Source organism: Xiphias gladius, chromosome 10 (assembly GCF_016859285.1).
Source record: "Xiphias gladius isolate SHS-SW01 ecotype Sanya breed wild chromosome 10, ASM1685928v1, whole genome shotgun sequence".
NCBI lineage: Eukaryota > Metazoa > Chordata > Actinopteri > Istiophoriformes > Xiphiidae > Xiphias > Xiphias gladius.
In genome coordinates, this window is record NC_053409.1 from 20,342,058 (window position 1) to 20,359,216 (window position 17,159).

At 40.5% G+C, this 17,159-nt stretch overlaps 2 protein-coding genes across 2 annotated transcripts; both read left to right on the top strand.

Moving 5' to 3' along the window:
* The first annotated feature begins 1,476 nt into the window (after nt 1–1,476).
* On the top strand, nt 1,477–10,491 carry hadhab (hydroxyacyl-CoA dehydrogenase trifunctional multienzyme complex subunit alpha b). Its single transcript, XM_040136961.1, has 20 exons — nt 1,477–1,658; nt 2,413–2,454; nt 2,566–2,636; nt 2,717–2,850; nt 3,077–3,215; nt 3,324–3,443; nt 4,181–4,283; nt 4,485–4,607; nt 4,732–4,850; nt 5,277–5,333; nt 5,426–5,535; nt 5,847–5,981; nt 7,229–7,400; nt 7,510–7,596; nt 7,692–7,832; nt 8,150–8,218; nt 8,427–8,622; nt 8,851–8,965; nt 9,276–9,421; nt 9,606–10,491. Exons 1-20 carry the CDS (start codon nt 1,592–1,594, stop codon nt 9,749–9,751), a joined length of 2,292 nt encoding a protein of 763 aa, XP_039992895.1. The 5' UTR covers nt 1,477–1,591; the 3' UTR covers nt 9,752–10,491.
* A 306-nt stretch (nt 10,492–10,797) lies between these two features.
* LOC120795236 (kinesin-like protein KIF3B) lies at nt 10,798–16,246 on the top strand. Its single transcript, XM_040136960.1, has 8 exons — nt 10,798–12,390; nt 12,505–12,606; nt 12,774–12,896; nt 13,270–13,388; nt 13,587–13,703; nt 14,591–14,705; nt 15,345–15,523; nt 16,096–16,246. The coding sequence occupies exons 1-8, from the start codon at nt 10,987–10,989 to the stop codon at nt 16,244–16,246; spliced, it is 2,310 nt and encodes a 769-aa protein (XP_039992894.1). The 5' UTR covers nt 10,798–10,986.
* Nucleotides 16,247–17,159: the final 913 nt, after the last annotated feature.

A 17,159-nucleotide genomic window follows, 5' to 3' on the forward strand; every position in this document is an offset into this window, starting at 1 on the left:
AGCAATATGGAATATAAATCACTCAGGTACCAGGTGTTGCTAGAGGGAAGGTGCAGGTACAAACAGTTCTTCACTGCAAAGGATTACGAGAAAAAAGAATTTTTGCAACCTTTTGCAATTTTGATTCTTACATTTTTTTCTGCTTTTGTGAAATATTGGGTGACTTGACCTCTTTTGAAGGGGAAGTGTCTCTTTGGTAGAACTGCTAAAAACACACAGACAAGTGAATCATGACAAGTACAGATTCAGTTATGTGCTAAAGCAATCCACATGTAGTGACAATTTAGTATGAAAATGTGCAGAGGTTTTGAGAAGATCATATGAGTTTGGTTCTTTACTCTAAGCAAATGGCAACTTTGCAGCAGATTGATGATTTTGAGGTACAATATAACAAGCTGTATTGTTTGAAAATGTAGTGCAGACAGTCTGCCTGTATTTGCATTTTGCTTCATTTTGTACGTAAAGGAAATTGCCTCGAATCCCAGCTGTGTTGTTGATGGGATGTGCAGAATTAATTTCTAGTTTTGAGAAAAAGCTTGCAGTGGGAACTAGAATGGCACTCAGTTGAGCGTATACCTCCGCCAAGGCCAAACAATCCTACAAGTCTGTCCAGTTCTTATAATATAAAAATGAAAGGGAAAAAGGCAAGTGGTCTGATAAAATAAATGATTTATTTCTCATAAAACAGCACAACTCAAGTCATAGGTCTGAACACCACAAATATGTCGGATTTTTTTACATCAAGATCCATACATTACTTCCTGAGAAATTGAAGAAAACGTCAAAAAATGCAATGCCTCGCAATGTTAAGGAAAGTAATAAAAATATTCCTGGATCCGGCCCTTTAACTGGATCGGCACCAGAATGTAATGGGTTCTTCTCTGGCCAATGCCCCATCCCTCCACCAAGTTTGGTTTTTGTGTAATCCTGCTGATAAACAAACAAAAAAACAAACAACAAAGGCTTCGCCTTCTCAAACTTACATTTGTGTAGAAAGTATTTGCCCTGCATCACTCTTACCAAAACCTCACTCATAAATCAATGCAAAAGTCAAATAAGTGAAAGTTAAATGAAACCTTTTTCCCAAAATGTGTAAGCTGAAGGCTATTATACTACCGAATGCAGTTATGTGATACTATGATTTTATTTTCAGTTTGAAGTCTGATTTCTGCCTCCCCCTTGTGGTAGCATGCTGTTATTGCTTTCATTTAATCTAATAATTAATTTTACACTACATTTGTAATGACAACAGTGTTTGATATTAGCCCGAAAAAATATTTTTTGGAAAATCATTTGAATGACAGGGAATTTAAAACAAAAAGGATTTTTCATTTCATGGCGGGTTAAGGCAGTGGCCGCTTTAAGGAGCGCTTTGTAGTCCTTGAACGTCCAATGAGCTGCGAGTTCATCAGAAGCAGCCAATGATATACGGGTATTTTTAATGACTGCCAATCAGCATCTGGTGCGGTTGATCCGATGTTCAGGAAGTAGCACATAGTCGCCAATCTTGCTTTCTTACCAATGATAGCACACTGACAGCGAGCAACCCAGCCTCACTTCAAGCCGCTTCTGACTGACCTCCGCTCCCAAGATGGCTGGTGTTCGAGCCCTTGGTCTTCTTTCCAGATTGACATCAAGGAGATATGCTCTTTTCAGAGGTAGAAACCGCATGTCTTTAGTATTTAAAACATGAAGAAAACCAGCGCGTAGGATGATACTGAAAAATAGGGGATTTGCCAGGTGCCGTAGAGGGGTGATTAGCTTGTTAGAATAGCTGTTAGCTCCGAAGATATTATGCACAAATGTTTGGTGGGGCATCATAAACACGGTCGTTTTTTTCAGCAAACATAAATGTCAGTCAAACTTTGCTTAGAATATTCATTGAAAGTGGAACTTTTTGTTTCAGCGAGCGAACGTAAGTGTAAACTTGCTATCTATGCTAGCAAACTGGTTGCTACGGAATCCCCTTTAGTTACGTCGGGGGTGGCTGTCGAAATAAAAGTTTCAAATTAGACTGTCTGCTTCCTATTTTGACTGTTAGATGTCCCTGCCAAGGCACTTTAGACAGGGTTTTGACAGTTTAGATAGGGATGTGTGCTATTCATTCGCCATTGTGATGGCCACTTTCTGTCTCAATGGTAGGCGGAGAATCTAGGTGAAGGGTCATTTTCCACTGGCTTGCATAGCGTGGCCGAGACCGTCTGAGGTCATGGCAATATTATGTGAAAGTCTCATATACATTTAATGTGTATGTTGTACGAGGATGTTTTGTTCTGATTGCAGTTTTTAGGGGCTTAATATAATGTTTTTAACGAGTTTAAAGCAGCTAGGCAATGTGCTGCAGGTTGGTTGACTTCTAAAGCATGTTAAAACAATGACTAATATTATTTACTCTCATTTTCCTTTTTACAGGCAGTAATTTTCGCACCTTCTCGGTAGCTCCTGCCATGCTAGGTAATTCCAAAATCACTTCACATTCATATAATATTTGTGTAAAAATATGTCACCCTGTCCAGTGACACAATTATTTTCTCTCACTGAATTATCTTCCCACTCTATTTTTAGCCCGTACACACATTAACTATGAAGTCAAGGGCGACGTTGCCGTTGTACGGATCAACGACCCAACCTCCAAGGTGTGAGCGTATTAAAAATGAATGTGACAGGTTTCACGTCTGGGATGAAATGCGAACTTAATGGTCATTTCTCCTTCCAGGTTAACACCCTGTCACTCCAAATGCAAAAGGAGATGACAGAAGTATTGCATGAAGTGTGGGCCAACAATGCTGTTAAAAGTGCTGTCCTCATCTCCTCAAAGCCAGGATGCTTCATTGCAGGAGCTGATATTAAGTAAGCAAAACCTGTTGTGCTTTAGTCTTGGAATGTGACTTCTGTTATTTATTGTTAAGTATAATTCCCACTACTTTGAAAATTGCATCACTTTGTTACTTGTCTGACACAACAAAAAAAAATCTTATCACCCTTAGCATTAAGAGCTTCCATTGTCTCTGAATAGAAGGTTTGTCATGTCTTAGATTTTCTGGATTTGTTTTTATATACTCCACATCTGTTACAGTATGATCCAGGCCTTCAACAGTGCAGAAGAGGTCACCAAACTCTCTCAGGAAGGGCACAAAATATTCGAGCAGATTGAAAAATCTCCCAAGCCCATCGTTGCTGCCATCAATGGCGCTTGCTTAGGAGGAGGCCTAGAGGTAAACAAAAACTATTTCAGCAAAAAACTATGTTTGACTACATTGGAAATATTTGATTAGCGTGACTGATGATAATGTATTATCTAATGGGCTCATTTTGCATTTCAGTTCGCCATTGTCTGCCAGTACAGAATTGCAACAAAGAGCAAGAAAACAGTTCTTGGTACTCCTGAAGTAATGCTGGGTCTTTTACCTGGAGCTGGTGGTACTCAGAGACTCCCCAAAATGGTCAGTAATGAAAATCTGTTGCTATATTCCCTCAATTTGAAAAATATCCACACACTGCTATTTCTTTCACGCTTGTTTTTCCTTTAATTTCTACATGGACATGACATCGTTTTGACCGCAGGTGGTCTGACTCTGGTGAAGTGTTTGTAGTTGCAACGTTTTCATGTCTATGTAAAAACTAAATAATAAACAACTGGGAACAAAATAGAAGTGTTTGGGTATTCTTTGTTTTTTGTGCAACTTTTTCGCCCAGCACCTGCAAAAATATATTGATGTGCATGTGCCTCCCAGAGATTGCTATCTTCCTTAAATTTCCATTGCTGTGCCTCACTGTTTAAATTACTTTGTTTTTATTTAAGTACTATACAGTATCTAGAATGATGCAGATTATGGTATGTGTAAGCATAGTTATAACATGGTAAATTGTGTCAGGATAAGACCTCAAAGGGCTAGGCTGTAATGCAAGATAATCTGGTTAATGCTCATAATTGGTTTAAAATGTTTACAAGCATCTTTAAGACCCTGCAAACAGATTATTCCCCTCCTGCCCATTTTGTCTAATTTTCAACACCCCTGTCCTTCAAAATGCAGGATTATGGCTAACTACAATATAACTTATGTTATGGTTGACATAAAATTCAACTTCGTGCATTTTTTTTAATGTACTATACACAGCACAAGATTCTCTTAAATTAATTATAGATCAGTTTACATATGTTTTCCTTTATTACCTTTAGGTTGGTCTACCCAGTGCCTTTGACATGATGCTAACGGGAAGAAATATCCGAGCAGATAAAGCCAAGAAGATGGGACTCGTCGATCAACTCATAGACCCTCTAGGTAAAAAGCTATCTTGATTAACATATAATTAAAAAATACTGAACTGCTGTAAATAGTATAGAAAATAGTAAACAAGTATTACCAACGGTACACTTTATAATCTGTGCACTTTGTTCAGTATTGAGTTGGTATTTAGGATGAAACTGATTGGTAAAATTAATCATTGCAGGATTTTCTTTGTTATTTCTGCTTGTATTCTAGGACCTGGGCTGAAGAGTCCAGAGGAAAGAACAATAGACTACCTTGAGGAAGTTGCCATTGAATGTGCTAGAGGAATCGTCGACAAGAAGATCCCTCTCCACAAAAAGAAAGGCACAATGCAGAGTAAGTTGTGCTGCATTTATTGAACTTTTGACTCTTTGCAGTCACTTGAGTTTGTTTGATTATCAATAAAAAAAATAATTAAAAAAAATACTACATTTAAAGAGTTGATGTTCTTTCTTCATAGAAATTCAAGACTACGTAATGAGCTTTGGGTTTGTACGGAATCAAATTTACAAAACTGTCCATAGTAAAGTAATGAAGCAGAGCAAAGGACTTTATCCAGCACCCCTGAAAATCATTGACGTAAGTAAAAGCTCCTCTAAGCAGTAATTTCGTACAGCTATATTTGAAAATGTTGATGGCACTGGGAAGAATTCAGGGGAATAAGCTTGACTTAAAATTTGCAGTGAAAGGAGTCCAGCCAGGGTGGCTATTTCTTTAATCTGTGGAGTGTGGGAAATAGTACTGAAGTGATTATTCAATTGACAAAAAATAATTAATGGCTGCTTTGATATTAACTAATGTTTAATTAATTTGTCAATTAAAACCCCAAACATTCACTTGCCAAATCTTGTCAGATGTGAATAACTGATTTGGGAAATCCTGTGGTACACTTCCTGTCTCCTTTGTCTTCTCTACTTTGTCAATCATCTTTGAATGTTTTTTAGAAATTTGGTCTTATATTCAACATGACTTGAAATTTAACTGTTACCGTTTTCTCCCTCTCAGTGTGTGAAGACTGGAGTAGAACAAGGCCCTGTTGCTGGATACTTAGCTGAGTCTCAGGTAAGGTTTGTTGGCCTATACCCTTGGCAAATTTAGTATGTACAGTAGTGCCTTGTGTAAGTGAACATCACCAATTTCCATGTTTGTCTCAGAATTTCGGTTATTTGGCAAAAACCTCAGAATCAGCGGCCCTGATTGGTCTCTACCACGGTCAAATTGCATGCAAGAAGAACCGCTTTGGAACTCCTCAAAGAGAAGTGAAGTAAGTGTATATTACTTTATCATACCCATTTCACATACCTTGTGTGTGAAATGGGACAATTTACACACATTCAACTTGCATTTGACATTTCAGACCAGTTCGTTTGGTCATGGTTAAATACTTGGCTGCCACTGAATCAAAGCCAGGTCTGGTACTCACATTGAACCTACTCCGATGTCAAACTTTTATCTTAAGTCTTTTCTTTGGTCTAAAGGAAGTTTAGAGTCTTAGGATCAAACATCCTGTTTGTTTACTCTTCTCTATTTCTCTTTTAGGTGGTAGATAAATTGTCTGTCTTTGTTTACCACTAGGACTCTTGCCATCTTGGGAGCAGGTCTAATGGGAGCAGGTATTGCCCAGGTGACTGTGGACAAAGGAGTGAACACAATCCTGAAGGACACCACTTTGGCAGGACTGGCCAGGGGAGAGCAGCAGGTTTACAAAGGGTGAGTTCTCTGAGGGTGATTTATCACATCACACATGTAAATATTAGTTGTTATGGTCATGGAAAATGTTATTTACAACAGATTAAGGGCCATGTTTTCGTGGCAGCACAACGACCAGCTCAAGCAGCACCCCGACAGTTTGGTACTTTCCCTACCTTTTAAAATAACTTTGCGTATCTGTATGGTATATCGATGCTAAGTGCAGAACACTAGGTACACAGGTGGGAGGCTTATTCAAATGAGGCAGCACAAAGCGAGTTGCTGGTATTTTGGTGGAAAATGTGTTTTAGACTTTGCGCTGACAATAGACGCCTGTTTCAGGTGCAACGTGAATTTGCTGCCACTTTGGTAATTTTATCAACAAGATCAAACCAAATACACGGAGCATATGTGCAGCAACAACGGAATAATGCTTAAGATTTAAATTAACCATCTTAACTAATCACTTCCCGGCCAGCAAAGGCGTTTAAATCAGCATTAAAAAAACCCATCTACTGTGTTAAAGCAGGAACATTGGTAAATCATTCTGCATTTATCTATAAATGAGTATTCTTCTCTTCCAGTATCTGATGTCCACAGCTGCTTTATACTGTATGTGAAAAGCTCCTCCTTGAGTTCATTAAATCCCCGCAGCCATCTGAGCGCAGCAGACACTTTATAAATCTGCACCCTCTGATTTGAGAAGTGCCGTGCCAGAACACAGTGCCATTACGCACAATCATCCACTGTGATTACCTGTTATAAATTATGCGCAATGGACATCATGTGTCAGGGTGATTGGCACTGCTGTTTCAGGGCAATAGACCAGTGATGTGACTGGCTAAGAGTGAATTTATTAATCGCCACATCCTTTGATTAATATTTCACCTCAAACAGCGCTTTTGCACTTTGTGCTGCTGCACCTACATGAACCAAAATAGCAGGTGGGCTTTGAGATGCCCACGCAGTCCAAGCAGCCAAGACCAGCTGCTTTGTGCATGTTGTTGCGCTTGCGTGGTTAAAATAGGGCCCTGAAGATAGGGTTTAATCCACATCCTGACTTAATATGGTGAAAAAAGTCTCTAAATATGGTAGATAAAGTTACAGGTCTAATGACTGAAGAATCTAAAGCTTTCAAATCATATGTAAAATATGTTATATATTTTGTAGCATAAATCTGTTGGAACCCAAAATGTGTGTGTGTGTGTGTGTGTGTGTGTGTGTATGTATGTATGCTTATTAATCATTTGAATTTTATTTCTAACAAGGCTCAATGACAAGACCAAAAAAAAGAGCATCACGTCCTTTCAGAGAGACTCCATACTGTCCAACTTGATCGGCCAGCTGGGTTACAGAGGCTTTGAAAAGGCCGACATGGTTATTGAAGCTGTGTTTGAAGACATTAACATCAAGCACGCAGTCCTGAAGGAGGTGGAGGCTGTAAGTGTGACTGAAAAGGGGCTTGGTAGGCCTTTGTTACAAAGACAATGTGCTCATTGTAGTTTCATAGTTCAGCTGTGACTTTGAGCTGTCAAACATTTTCCTGCAGGTGGTCCCCCCTCACTGCATATTTGCCAGCAATACGTCCGCTCTGCCCATCAAGGATATTGCTGCTGCCAGCAAGAGACCAGACAAGGTTTGTAATTGGCAGTGTTGTAATTTTTAAAAAATCATTGTTTACTTCTAGACTAAAAGAAACAATGTTGAATATTATTGTCTCTGTATCCTCAGGTGATTGGAATGCATTACTTCTCTCCAGTCGACAAGATGCAGCTTCTTGAGATTATAACCACCGAGCAGACGTCAAAGGACACTACAGCCTCTGCTGTGGCAGTCGGCCTGAAGCAGGGCAAAGTCATTATAGTCGTTGGGGTGAGTTTTAGTGGGGTTTTTTTTTTTTGGTTTTTTTTTTGGTTTTTGGTTTTGTTTTTTGTTTTTTATTTTTCCCCCGTGTAGTAACCAATTAATACCTTGAAGACTTTTAAATCCTTTCATTAAATATTCACAATTTAAAAAATCTAAAAGTCAACAAATGACCAACAATGAGTTTGTAAATGGCAGAAAGTGATTCAGAAAAATATTCATCACAGCAGTAGCTTAAATTAATTACCACCATGATTCACGTGTTGGTACATATTAATTGTAACATTATTGCACTGCAATAACGTCCTAAACAAATGTCTTTGCAGGATGGACCTGGATTCTACACGACGAGGTGTTTGGCTCCAATGTTGGCTGAAGCTGTACGAGTACTTCAGGTTAGTAGTATTACAGTACAAACTGCAATTGGGAAAACTGTATTTGTTATACTTTAGGATAGTTGTTGTACAGACAGTGTATATATATATATATATATTGTGTGTGTGTGTGTGTGTGTGTGTGTGTGTGTGTGTGTGTGTGTGTGTGTGTGTGTGTATGTGTATATATATATATATTAGTATTAATTTATCCATTGTGCGCTTACAGGAAGGGGTTGACCCCAAGAAGTTAGATGCACTCACCACGAGCTTTGGGTTCCCTGTGGGCGCAGCCACACTTGCTGATGAAGTTGGTATCGACGTAGCCGCCCATGTGGCAGAGGATCTTGGCAAAGCTTTTGGCTCTCGTTTTGGTGGTGGAAATGTGGAAGTTCTGAAGACCATGGTGGACTTGGGATTTAAGGGTATGGGTGGTCATATTGAAGGATTGTGTTGTAATTTTAAATGGATGTGAAGTTATTAACTGTTAATTAATGTGGTGTGTATGTCTGTGTGTGTGTGTGTGTGTGTGTGTGTGTGTGTGTGTGTGTGTGTGTGTGTGTATATATATATATATATGATATTATATTATATTATATTATATTATATTATATTATATAAAAATAGAATCCTTGCTTTTATCTCCCCTCAAGGCCGCAAATCAGGAAAAGGTTGCTACATCTACCAGCCAGGACTCAAAACCAAAGATGTCAACCCAGACATTGGAGACATCCTTGACAAATACAAGATGACACCAAATCCTGCTGTGTAAGTTGACACTGGACAATTGCAGAAGTAGCAATGCAGCAGTTTAAGTTGCATTATTCACCTTGTCTTATACAAAATTACTATTATTGGAGCAAGTCTGAAAGTACATGCTGTTAACTTTAAATTATTCCAGTTGTTACTTATAAGAAGTGGAATTTATTTATGTATTTTTTGGATAGACAAAACAAAACCTATTGAACTATTAACTAATTTGATTTTACTATTAAATTAAATTTTACAAATGTTATCTTACTAATTTTAACTTGTGCAACCATTGAAACACTGTTCTTACCTTTGAATGTTCTAACAGTTCTTCAGACTCTGATGTGCAGTACAGACTTGTTTCTCGATTCGTCAACGAGGCCGTGCTGTGTTTGCAAGAGGGTATTTTGAACAGCCCTTTGGAAGGAGACATCGGGGCTGTGTTTGGGCTGGGATTCCCTCCCTTCCTTGGAGGTCAGATTTCAACCTTAGTCATGGTCAACTGAGTGTGCTTATGCTCAGTGTCTGTATACTCTGTCAGTGGAAAGAGCACAACCTCACTAAAGAGTCTGCTTTTGTTCCTTGTTTCATGTGAATTTGAAAGCCCAGGAATAGTATACATTCTGTCTAATCTAATATAATATCTTACTGCCTCCAGGACCTTTCCGTTTTGTGGACACCTTTGGTGCTGACAAACTGGTGGAGAAGATGAGGACATACGAAGCTGTCTACGGAAATCAGTTCACGCCATGCCAACTCCTACTGGATCATGCAAAGGATTCTAGCAAGAAATTTCACAAGTGACCGACTCACCACGTGTGCCAGTAGCTCATAATAAAACTCTCGCCTGCCACTAGAATGTGCCTAACATTTATATCATTAGAGGAGGCAGACATACTGAAAATACACTCAGTTGCCAGTTTATTGGTACACCTAGCTAAAACTGATGTCCTAAGATAAATGACCTCATGAAGGTTATAATGTTCAGTGTTTGTTGTAACTGTTTCATCTCTGTGATCATTTTGGAGGCTGCAGATCGTGGCGCCGTAGCGCATTAAAATAGAGGTGTTTCTGTTATTTCGCCTACCCTCGCTGATGGAAATGGGGTGCACAAAAGCCTCCGAAGAGACTATACAGTTGAATCAGTAGAATCAACACCTCGCTAAGACAGTTTCAACAGAACTGATCGTCATGAAGGTGGCATTCATTGCAGGACTGTTGCATCACGGTAAACTGCATTAGTTTTAGCTAGGTGTTTAGACCTAATACACTGGCAACTGAGTGTATAATATCAGCAAAAATTGATGATGTTTTTTTTAAATTGTAATTTAACATTATTGATTTACTTGATGGTCTATAGATTGGGGTGCACATGAAGCCTAATTATCCACCCATTGCATTTGTAAAGACATTGCAGCGGCAGAAGAATTCAAAAAATGTCCAGCTGGCAAATTCATTTTTCATTATTGATGAATGTCTCCCAGCGTGCTTCAGCGAGTGTCTTTCTTTTTTTGTACATTAAAGATTTTCTGGCCTGGTTTGAACGGTGATGTAAATGTGAAGCTTGAAATAAAAAAAAAAATTTTTTTGTTATTGAATCAAACTTTTTTTTTTTTTTTTGGTTTCCCCCCCTGTCTAGGTGCGTTCACGTGCTAGGTGGACGGTAATTAATCACCATTACAGAATTAGACCATGAGAGGATTAGCTCAAATCCAATTGGTTGCGCGGGTCACGTGTGCGGCTCCCATTGTCCGCAGAGCAGGGTGTGTACCGCGGGGAGGCTGTGTGGGCTGGGCCGGGCTGGCTGGGTGTTTTTCTTCAGCAGCATCCTTTTCCGAGAGATGCTCAGGGCGGAGGAGACGCCGGTTCATCTGGGCGGTAAAAGCGGCTCAAGTCAGCGCACATGAGGTGTGTCTGTCTGGCTGACGCTTTCTACGGCACCTGTGGGGCGAAGGAGATGCGCAAAATTCAGGCCACCGCCCGAGATAGTGGCGTTTTGACGTGGTGAGGATAGTTATGCTTCTTTGTTTTTGACCAAAATGTCTAAAAACAAACACTGCGAGGCAGTCAGGGTGGTGGTCCGCTGTCGGCCATTCAGCAGGAGAGAGGAGATAGCGGATTGTCAAAACATTTTGGAGATTGATGACAAACTGGGGCAGATCACCATCAGGAACCCGAAGGCACCACCTGATGAGCCAATGAAAGTATTCACGTTTGATTCCGTGTATGGCTGGGATTCAAAACAAAGCGACATTTATGACGATGCGGTGAGACCTCTCGTGGAGTCCGTGGTCCAAGGCTTCAACGGGACTATATTTGCCTATGGACAAACTGGAACAGGTAAAACACACACCATGCAAGGGGCTTCAAACGACCCAGAGAGGAGAGGGGTTATACCAAATTCATTTCACCACATCTTCACGCAGATATCCAGAACTCAGAATCAGAAGTACCTGGTGAGGTCATCGTACCTTGAGATCTACCAGGAGGAAATCAGAGATCTGCTGTGCAAAGACAACAACAACAAACTGGAGCTTAAAGAAAATCCAGACTTCGGGATTTACGTGAAAGGCTTGTCCTCAGTGGTGACAAAGAACGTCAACGAGATTCAACATGTGATGAACATAGGCAACCAGTCCAGGTCCGTGGGGTTCACCAACATGAACGAGCGCAGCTCTCGGTCTCATGCAATTTTTGTCATAACTGTGGAGTGCAGCGAAGTGGGGCCAGATGGGGAGGACCACATCCGCGTTGGGAAGCTGAACATGGTTGACCTGGCTGGCAGCGAGCGCCAGAGCAAGACCGGCGCTAAAGGGAAGCGACTGAAGGAGGCAGCCAAAATCAACCTGTCTCTCTCGGCACTGGGGAATGTCATTTCAGCTCTGGCGGATGGGAAGAGCACCCACATCCCGTATAGAGACTCCAAACTGACCCGCTTGCTCCAGGACTCCCTGGGTGGCAATGCAAAGACTGTCATGATAGCAACAGTGGGGCCTTCGCACAAGAACTGTGATGAATCCCTGGCCACACTCAGGTATGCCAGCAGGGCCAAGAACATAAAGAACAAACCTCGGATTAATGAGGACCCCAAAGATGCCCTGCTGAGGGAGTTTCAGGAGGAGATCGCACGCTTGAAAGCCCAGCTGGAGGAGCAAGGGATGCTTGCAAAGGAGAGGAGGAGGAGAAGGAATAGTAAACGACTGAGTAAGAGTATGGCTGGTATGGAAGAGGAGATCCTTAAAGAGAGGGACGCAGAGGTTTGGAAGGATGTTCAGGAGGAATCAGATGTGAAACAGTACATGAAAGAGGGAGCTGACATCCCCAAGAGTCTGACCTGCCAGGGAAGCAGCGAGAAGTCAAAGCCCCTGCATGAACACAGAAAAAGTGTGGAGGACGTGCAGTGGGATCAAGATGCTTTGGAGAAGATCATAGAGAAATATAAGGTACTGGGGAAGATCATGTAGCTTGTAATTAAACAGCACAGTGAAATTTAAATGAGGCATTGGTGGAACAAAAAGAATTTGCATAAATAATTGATTGTATGTCTTTGTTCACAGACCATGGAGAGCAGACTGTTAGTCGGAGGGAAGACTATAATTGATCACACCAATGAACAACAAAAAATGCTGGAGCTCAAGAGGCAAGAGATTGCAGAACAGGTAATTTGTAGTTTAGAAAAACAGTAGGCTCATGTTTATACAAGTATAATTGCGGACAGTCTGAACTTACACACAAAGATGTCTCGAACCTCACCCGACTCCATTTTTAAGGGTGTACTCTCTGTATTCAACTAGCACTGAGCCGAACGTTTGTCTACGCTTTGCAGATAAGACGAGAGAGAGAGATCCAGCAGCAGATGATGCTGCAGGATGAGGAGACCTTAGAAATGAAAGAGACATTCTCCTCCTTGCAGCAGGAGGTGGAACTAAAGACAAAGAAGCTGAAGAGGGTAAAGTGACTCACCCGCTGATGTGTTCCAACGTCTCGATCGCAGAAGCAGTTAACCAATATTTAATCAGTTTAACCCTATTTGTAAATAAGGATCCTTTTTTCAAGAGGGACGTCCCCATGACAGGTAGCACTTGTGAGTCCAGTGTTCATTGGACAGAGCTCGAATAATGTAGTTTATCACTGCTGGTTGACGGAGAACATTTTGACAACACTAGAATTTATTTGGTTTACATTGTTTCAGTGAATGGCTTTGTCAGTTTCTAATACAGCTCCACGCTCTGATTCAGGCCGTTAGCGTTGTTTTCGTGTAAACATTTGTCCACTAAAACTTTTAGTGTCACTAGTAATTGATATGCCCCTGTCCCGTACAGTTGTATACCAAACTACAGCTGGTGAAGGCGGAGATTAGAGATGGCATCGATGAACACGTCATGACCAGACAGGAGCTTGAACAGACGCAGAATGAGCTCACCAGAGAACTCAAGTACAAGTACGTACACTACCCACATTGGTAAATACACACAGATACGTAATGTCGTGTCTTTTGCGTTCTTGTGTAGTTTTCTTATTTCAGCATAATAATGCACAGCTACAGTTCACGGGAGGATGTAAGGATCATCAGATGTAGGTTTTATTTTATATATTTAGGTTGACCTCAGCTGACACATACTTGTATTGCATATCGCAGATATCTCTTAATTGAGAACTTTATACCTCCTGCGGAAAAGAACAAGATTATGAACAGGCTGCACTTTGACAGTGAGGAGGATCAGTGGAGACTCCAGCCGGTCATGCCATCAGAGAGGTCAGTGAATTCATTTCACAGTGCTGACATAAGATACTGTAAGCGGTACATTAAAGAGAGAGAATAAATCCTCAAAACCAACTGTAAATCAGCAACCACCTGAAAAATACAACCATCTAAAAAAAAAAAAACCATAATGCAATGCAGCTGTAGGGTTTATGTTGTAAGGTGTGAGGTCAAGTCAAGTCAAATATTCATTCTTAACAACCGGAGGAACACTCACTCTACTGTAGCTATTATAGTTCTTTTGACCTCCATATATCACACCTGAATGCACCGGCACATTCTTTGTCTTAAGGGCTGTCAGTCAGCTTTCTGTGAAATGTAGGAAACCATTAACAGAGGTATAAGTAGACAAGGCTCACTGAGGAAACGTTTGCGTGGCGAAAAATAAATTCACCCAAAAGACCTTCAATAAAAGCCACAGACAAGGTGATACAACTTACTTTACTTTCTGTAGAATTGTTATGCGATTAGAGCATCTCTCAAATTGTTTTAATGGCAGACGTTTGTGCATGGTTGTGAGAAGTTACCACCCGGGGACAACAAAGTCAGAGTTTTTCAACCCATACGAGCCTCGCATTAATAGACTATAACCTTACACGCCATAGATAGTTTATGTGTTCCGTCTTTCCAAGAAACAGATGTCTTTTTTATACTAAGGAAACCAGGCACCCTGGCCTCCTTGGTATGTTTTGGTTTTATTTTTTACCGAAACAGTCGGAAATCTGAGTGGAACATGGCACAAGGAAGATAATAGGAGTGATTTTTCCTGGCGGGAGCTAATCAGTTGGCCATATCTGGGACGTTCGGGGTTTCATAAGCCTGCATCTTAAACACTAAACAAAGTCTAAGTGTATTTAACTGAATCCAAATCTTTATCTCAGTGCACCCACTCAGGTCAAGAGAAGGCCTCTCTCGGCTGTGGGATACAAGAGGCCAATCAGCCAATATGCACAGATGGCTGTTGCCGCGGCAACTGGGGCCCCATGTAGATACCAGGTCAGTTCTCGGACATTCACAAGGACAGTTGGGAAAAGTACAGCGGAGAAAGAGATGTGACAGCGATGTGAAACATTTGTTCTTATGCACCATATTTCCATGTTCAAAGACGCCTTCTTTGCAGGAGGATGTGAAGATGGTTGTAGCCATGGTAACCATTCACAGCTTAAACCGTTGCGTCTTTTGCTAGTGAATAATCGATGTAATGTCACAAAGCAGATACTGTAAATTTTCAAATGAAAGGCAGCACTTAAATAATAGCAAAGGATGCAGTCTATTCTAATAAATAAAGGTGGGGGGTGACGTTACCTACTATATATATATATAAACAGAAATAATATAAATATTATTAGTTTTTTTTATATAATTTTTTTTTTGACAGCATTATTTCCGACAACAACATTGTAGCCATGTTATAGTCCAGACTCTATTGCTCTAAAAATTCAGATTGAGCCTACTTTGCAGGAAATCGTCATTGTTAAGAAACTGTTGATAAAACTTTGCATTTGCTGAAGATATGTCATAATAGACACTTTTAAGGAAAGGGAATTGATTATTTAGCGAAACCGATGGAAGAATTTTGATAGAAACTGGTTGAGTAAATATTGATTTTGAAATTACAGTCCTCTCTTCTTACAGGCTGAGAATATAATGCTGTTGGAGTTAGATATGTCCCCGCCAACCATGTTCACCTTGAACCTTAATGGAGCTCACCTGGAGAGGGCCTTTTCCCCACAGCTGATGCGGGATCTTCTGGTGACTGTTCCGATGAGAGAGAGCACCTCTGCATCATCACGGGTCAGGAAATCCCACTCCTGGTGAGAGCACAGCTGAGAAAGGCAGATGTTTTACGTGCTTACAGATGTTCAAAAGTTCCTCTTTTTAGGAGCATTAACTCGGGATAGGACTGAATTTTGCCACAGCAAAGTTATGTGAAGAAGTGTCCTAACTGTATTAAGTTTTGCAGTCATACTGGCTTCTCATGTCGGGTAAATCCCAGTTTCTGAAATACAGTTACAAGCATGTCTTAGTGGTGTCAATTACAGGGTCACCGACTTTTTAACTGTGGCGCGGGCTGTTAATCTTGTAAAATGTATCACCATGCAAAAATTTAGTTTCAAACCTCTATACATGTATTTTCACATGTTTTTCCCCCTTTAACTTCAAACCAAATGTACATTTCTGTTGACCAATTTTACCAAAAATAACAATTTTTTTTTTTAGTTTTTTTTTTTACATGCAGATCCACTGGTATTGACTTTTAAATGCCACAAGTCTCAGCACCTGGCAAAATCCTGTAGATACATTTGGTCATTTTGTGATATGGTACCGTAACAAATCGAACATATCGAATCTTTAATAATAAGTCATTCGTTTTTATGGTCTACAGGTATCAGGCACCGCAAGCAGCATCTGTCACATCATCTTCATCCTCCACCACTCTGGGATCAGGATCTCAAAGCTTCTCTCCATCTCACAGACAGAGACCATCCTCTGCTTCCTATCTTCCACAGGGAGGTCCAGTTAAGACAAGCCCCTGATATGTGTCGATAGACTTGTACCGTAGGATTGGCCTTAGTTCACGGTGGCGACAAGTAGGGGGCATCTGGGAGAGGTGGGGGAGAATTGTTATGCCTTGATTTAAAATTGATTTCACGCTTTTTTTTTTTATTTGTGAGTAATAACTACTTCAGTAAGCATGCATTAGAGCTAACTGGAAAGACAAACACTTAATTTCCAAAGAATGTCTGTCACATGAATACAGTGGAGAATCTGTGGAGCTCTTTTAGCTGATCTTTCCCTGTCTGCTGGCTTTTTCCTACTGTTGCCTAAACCATGTAGTTTCTCTGGGCTTACACTGGCCTACCCAAATAGCACAGCTAAAACTTCCAGGTTTGACATAAAGTAAACTGTTTAGAGGATCTTTTTCGGTCCTTATTTTTTTATTTTTGTTGTGTTTAATCGATTATTTACCAACAGCAACACGTAAGTCCCATTTTTTCTTAAGATAAAAGACTACGAAGTGTATCTGGTCTTTGCCTAAACAGTGGATGGTGATCGGGGAACTGAGGGCCCCAGCTACTGGGGGGGCCGCCCGCATCTAACCTGTATGCTTGATGAATTGTCGCTTAAATTTGTAGCTAATGTAATTGTGAGCCAAAAATGTGAAGAAAGCTTGCAGTGCTCTTTTGATTAGCTGCTTTATTTTTTCATAGTTGTGAAATTGTGTCCATGTGAAAGTCCATTTGCTTACACATGAAAATAAACAGACTGAAATGATCTTGGGCGGCCTACTGTATTTTCACAAGAGCTGCGGTTATGCTGCCGATCCCGGTCATAATTGCAGTTGATAGCTGAAATAAAAATATGTGGGAAACCTGAGGACTTTGAATTGACAGCTATATACAGTAGGATGACGTTTCCTTCGGAGTCACATGACTCTTTACAGTAAGT

Coding starts and splice junctions, on each gene's coding strand:
- hadhab (XM_040136961.1), top strand. CDS start 1,592: ATGGCTGGTGTTCGAGCCCTTGGTCTTCTTTCCAGATTGACATCAAGG. Junction 3,216..3,323: donor GCTTAGGAGGAGGCCTAGAG/GTAAACAAAAAC, acceptor TTTGCATTTCAG/TTCGCCATTGTCTGCCAGTA. Junction 7,833..8,149: donor AAGTCATTATAGTCGTTGGG/GTGAGTTTTAGT, acceptor ATGTCTTTGCAG/GATGGACCTGGATTCTACAC.
- LOC120795236 (XM_040136960.1), top strand. CDS start 10,987: ATGTCTAAAAACAAACACTGCGAGGCAGTCAGGGTGGTGGTCCGCTGT. Junction 13,704..14,590: donor CCGGTCATGCCATCAGAGAG/GTCAGTGAATTC, acceptor TCTTTATCTCAG/TGCACCCACTCAGGTCAAGA. Junction 15,524..16,095: donor GTCAGGAAATCCCACTCCTG/GTGAGAGCACAG, acceptor TATGGTCTACAG/GTATCAGGCACCGCAAGCAG.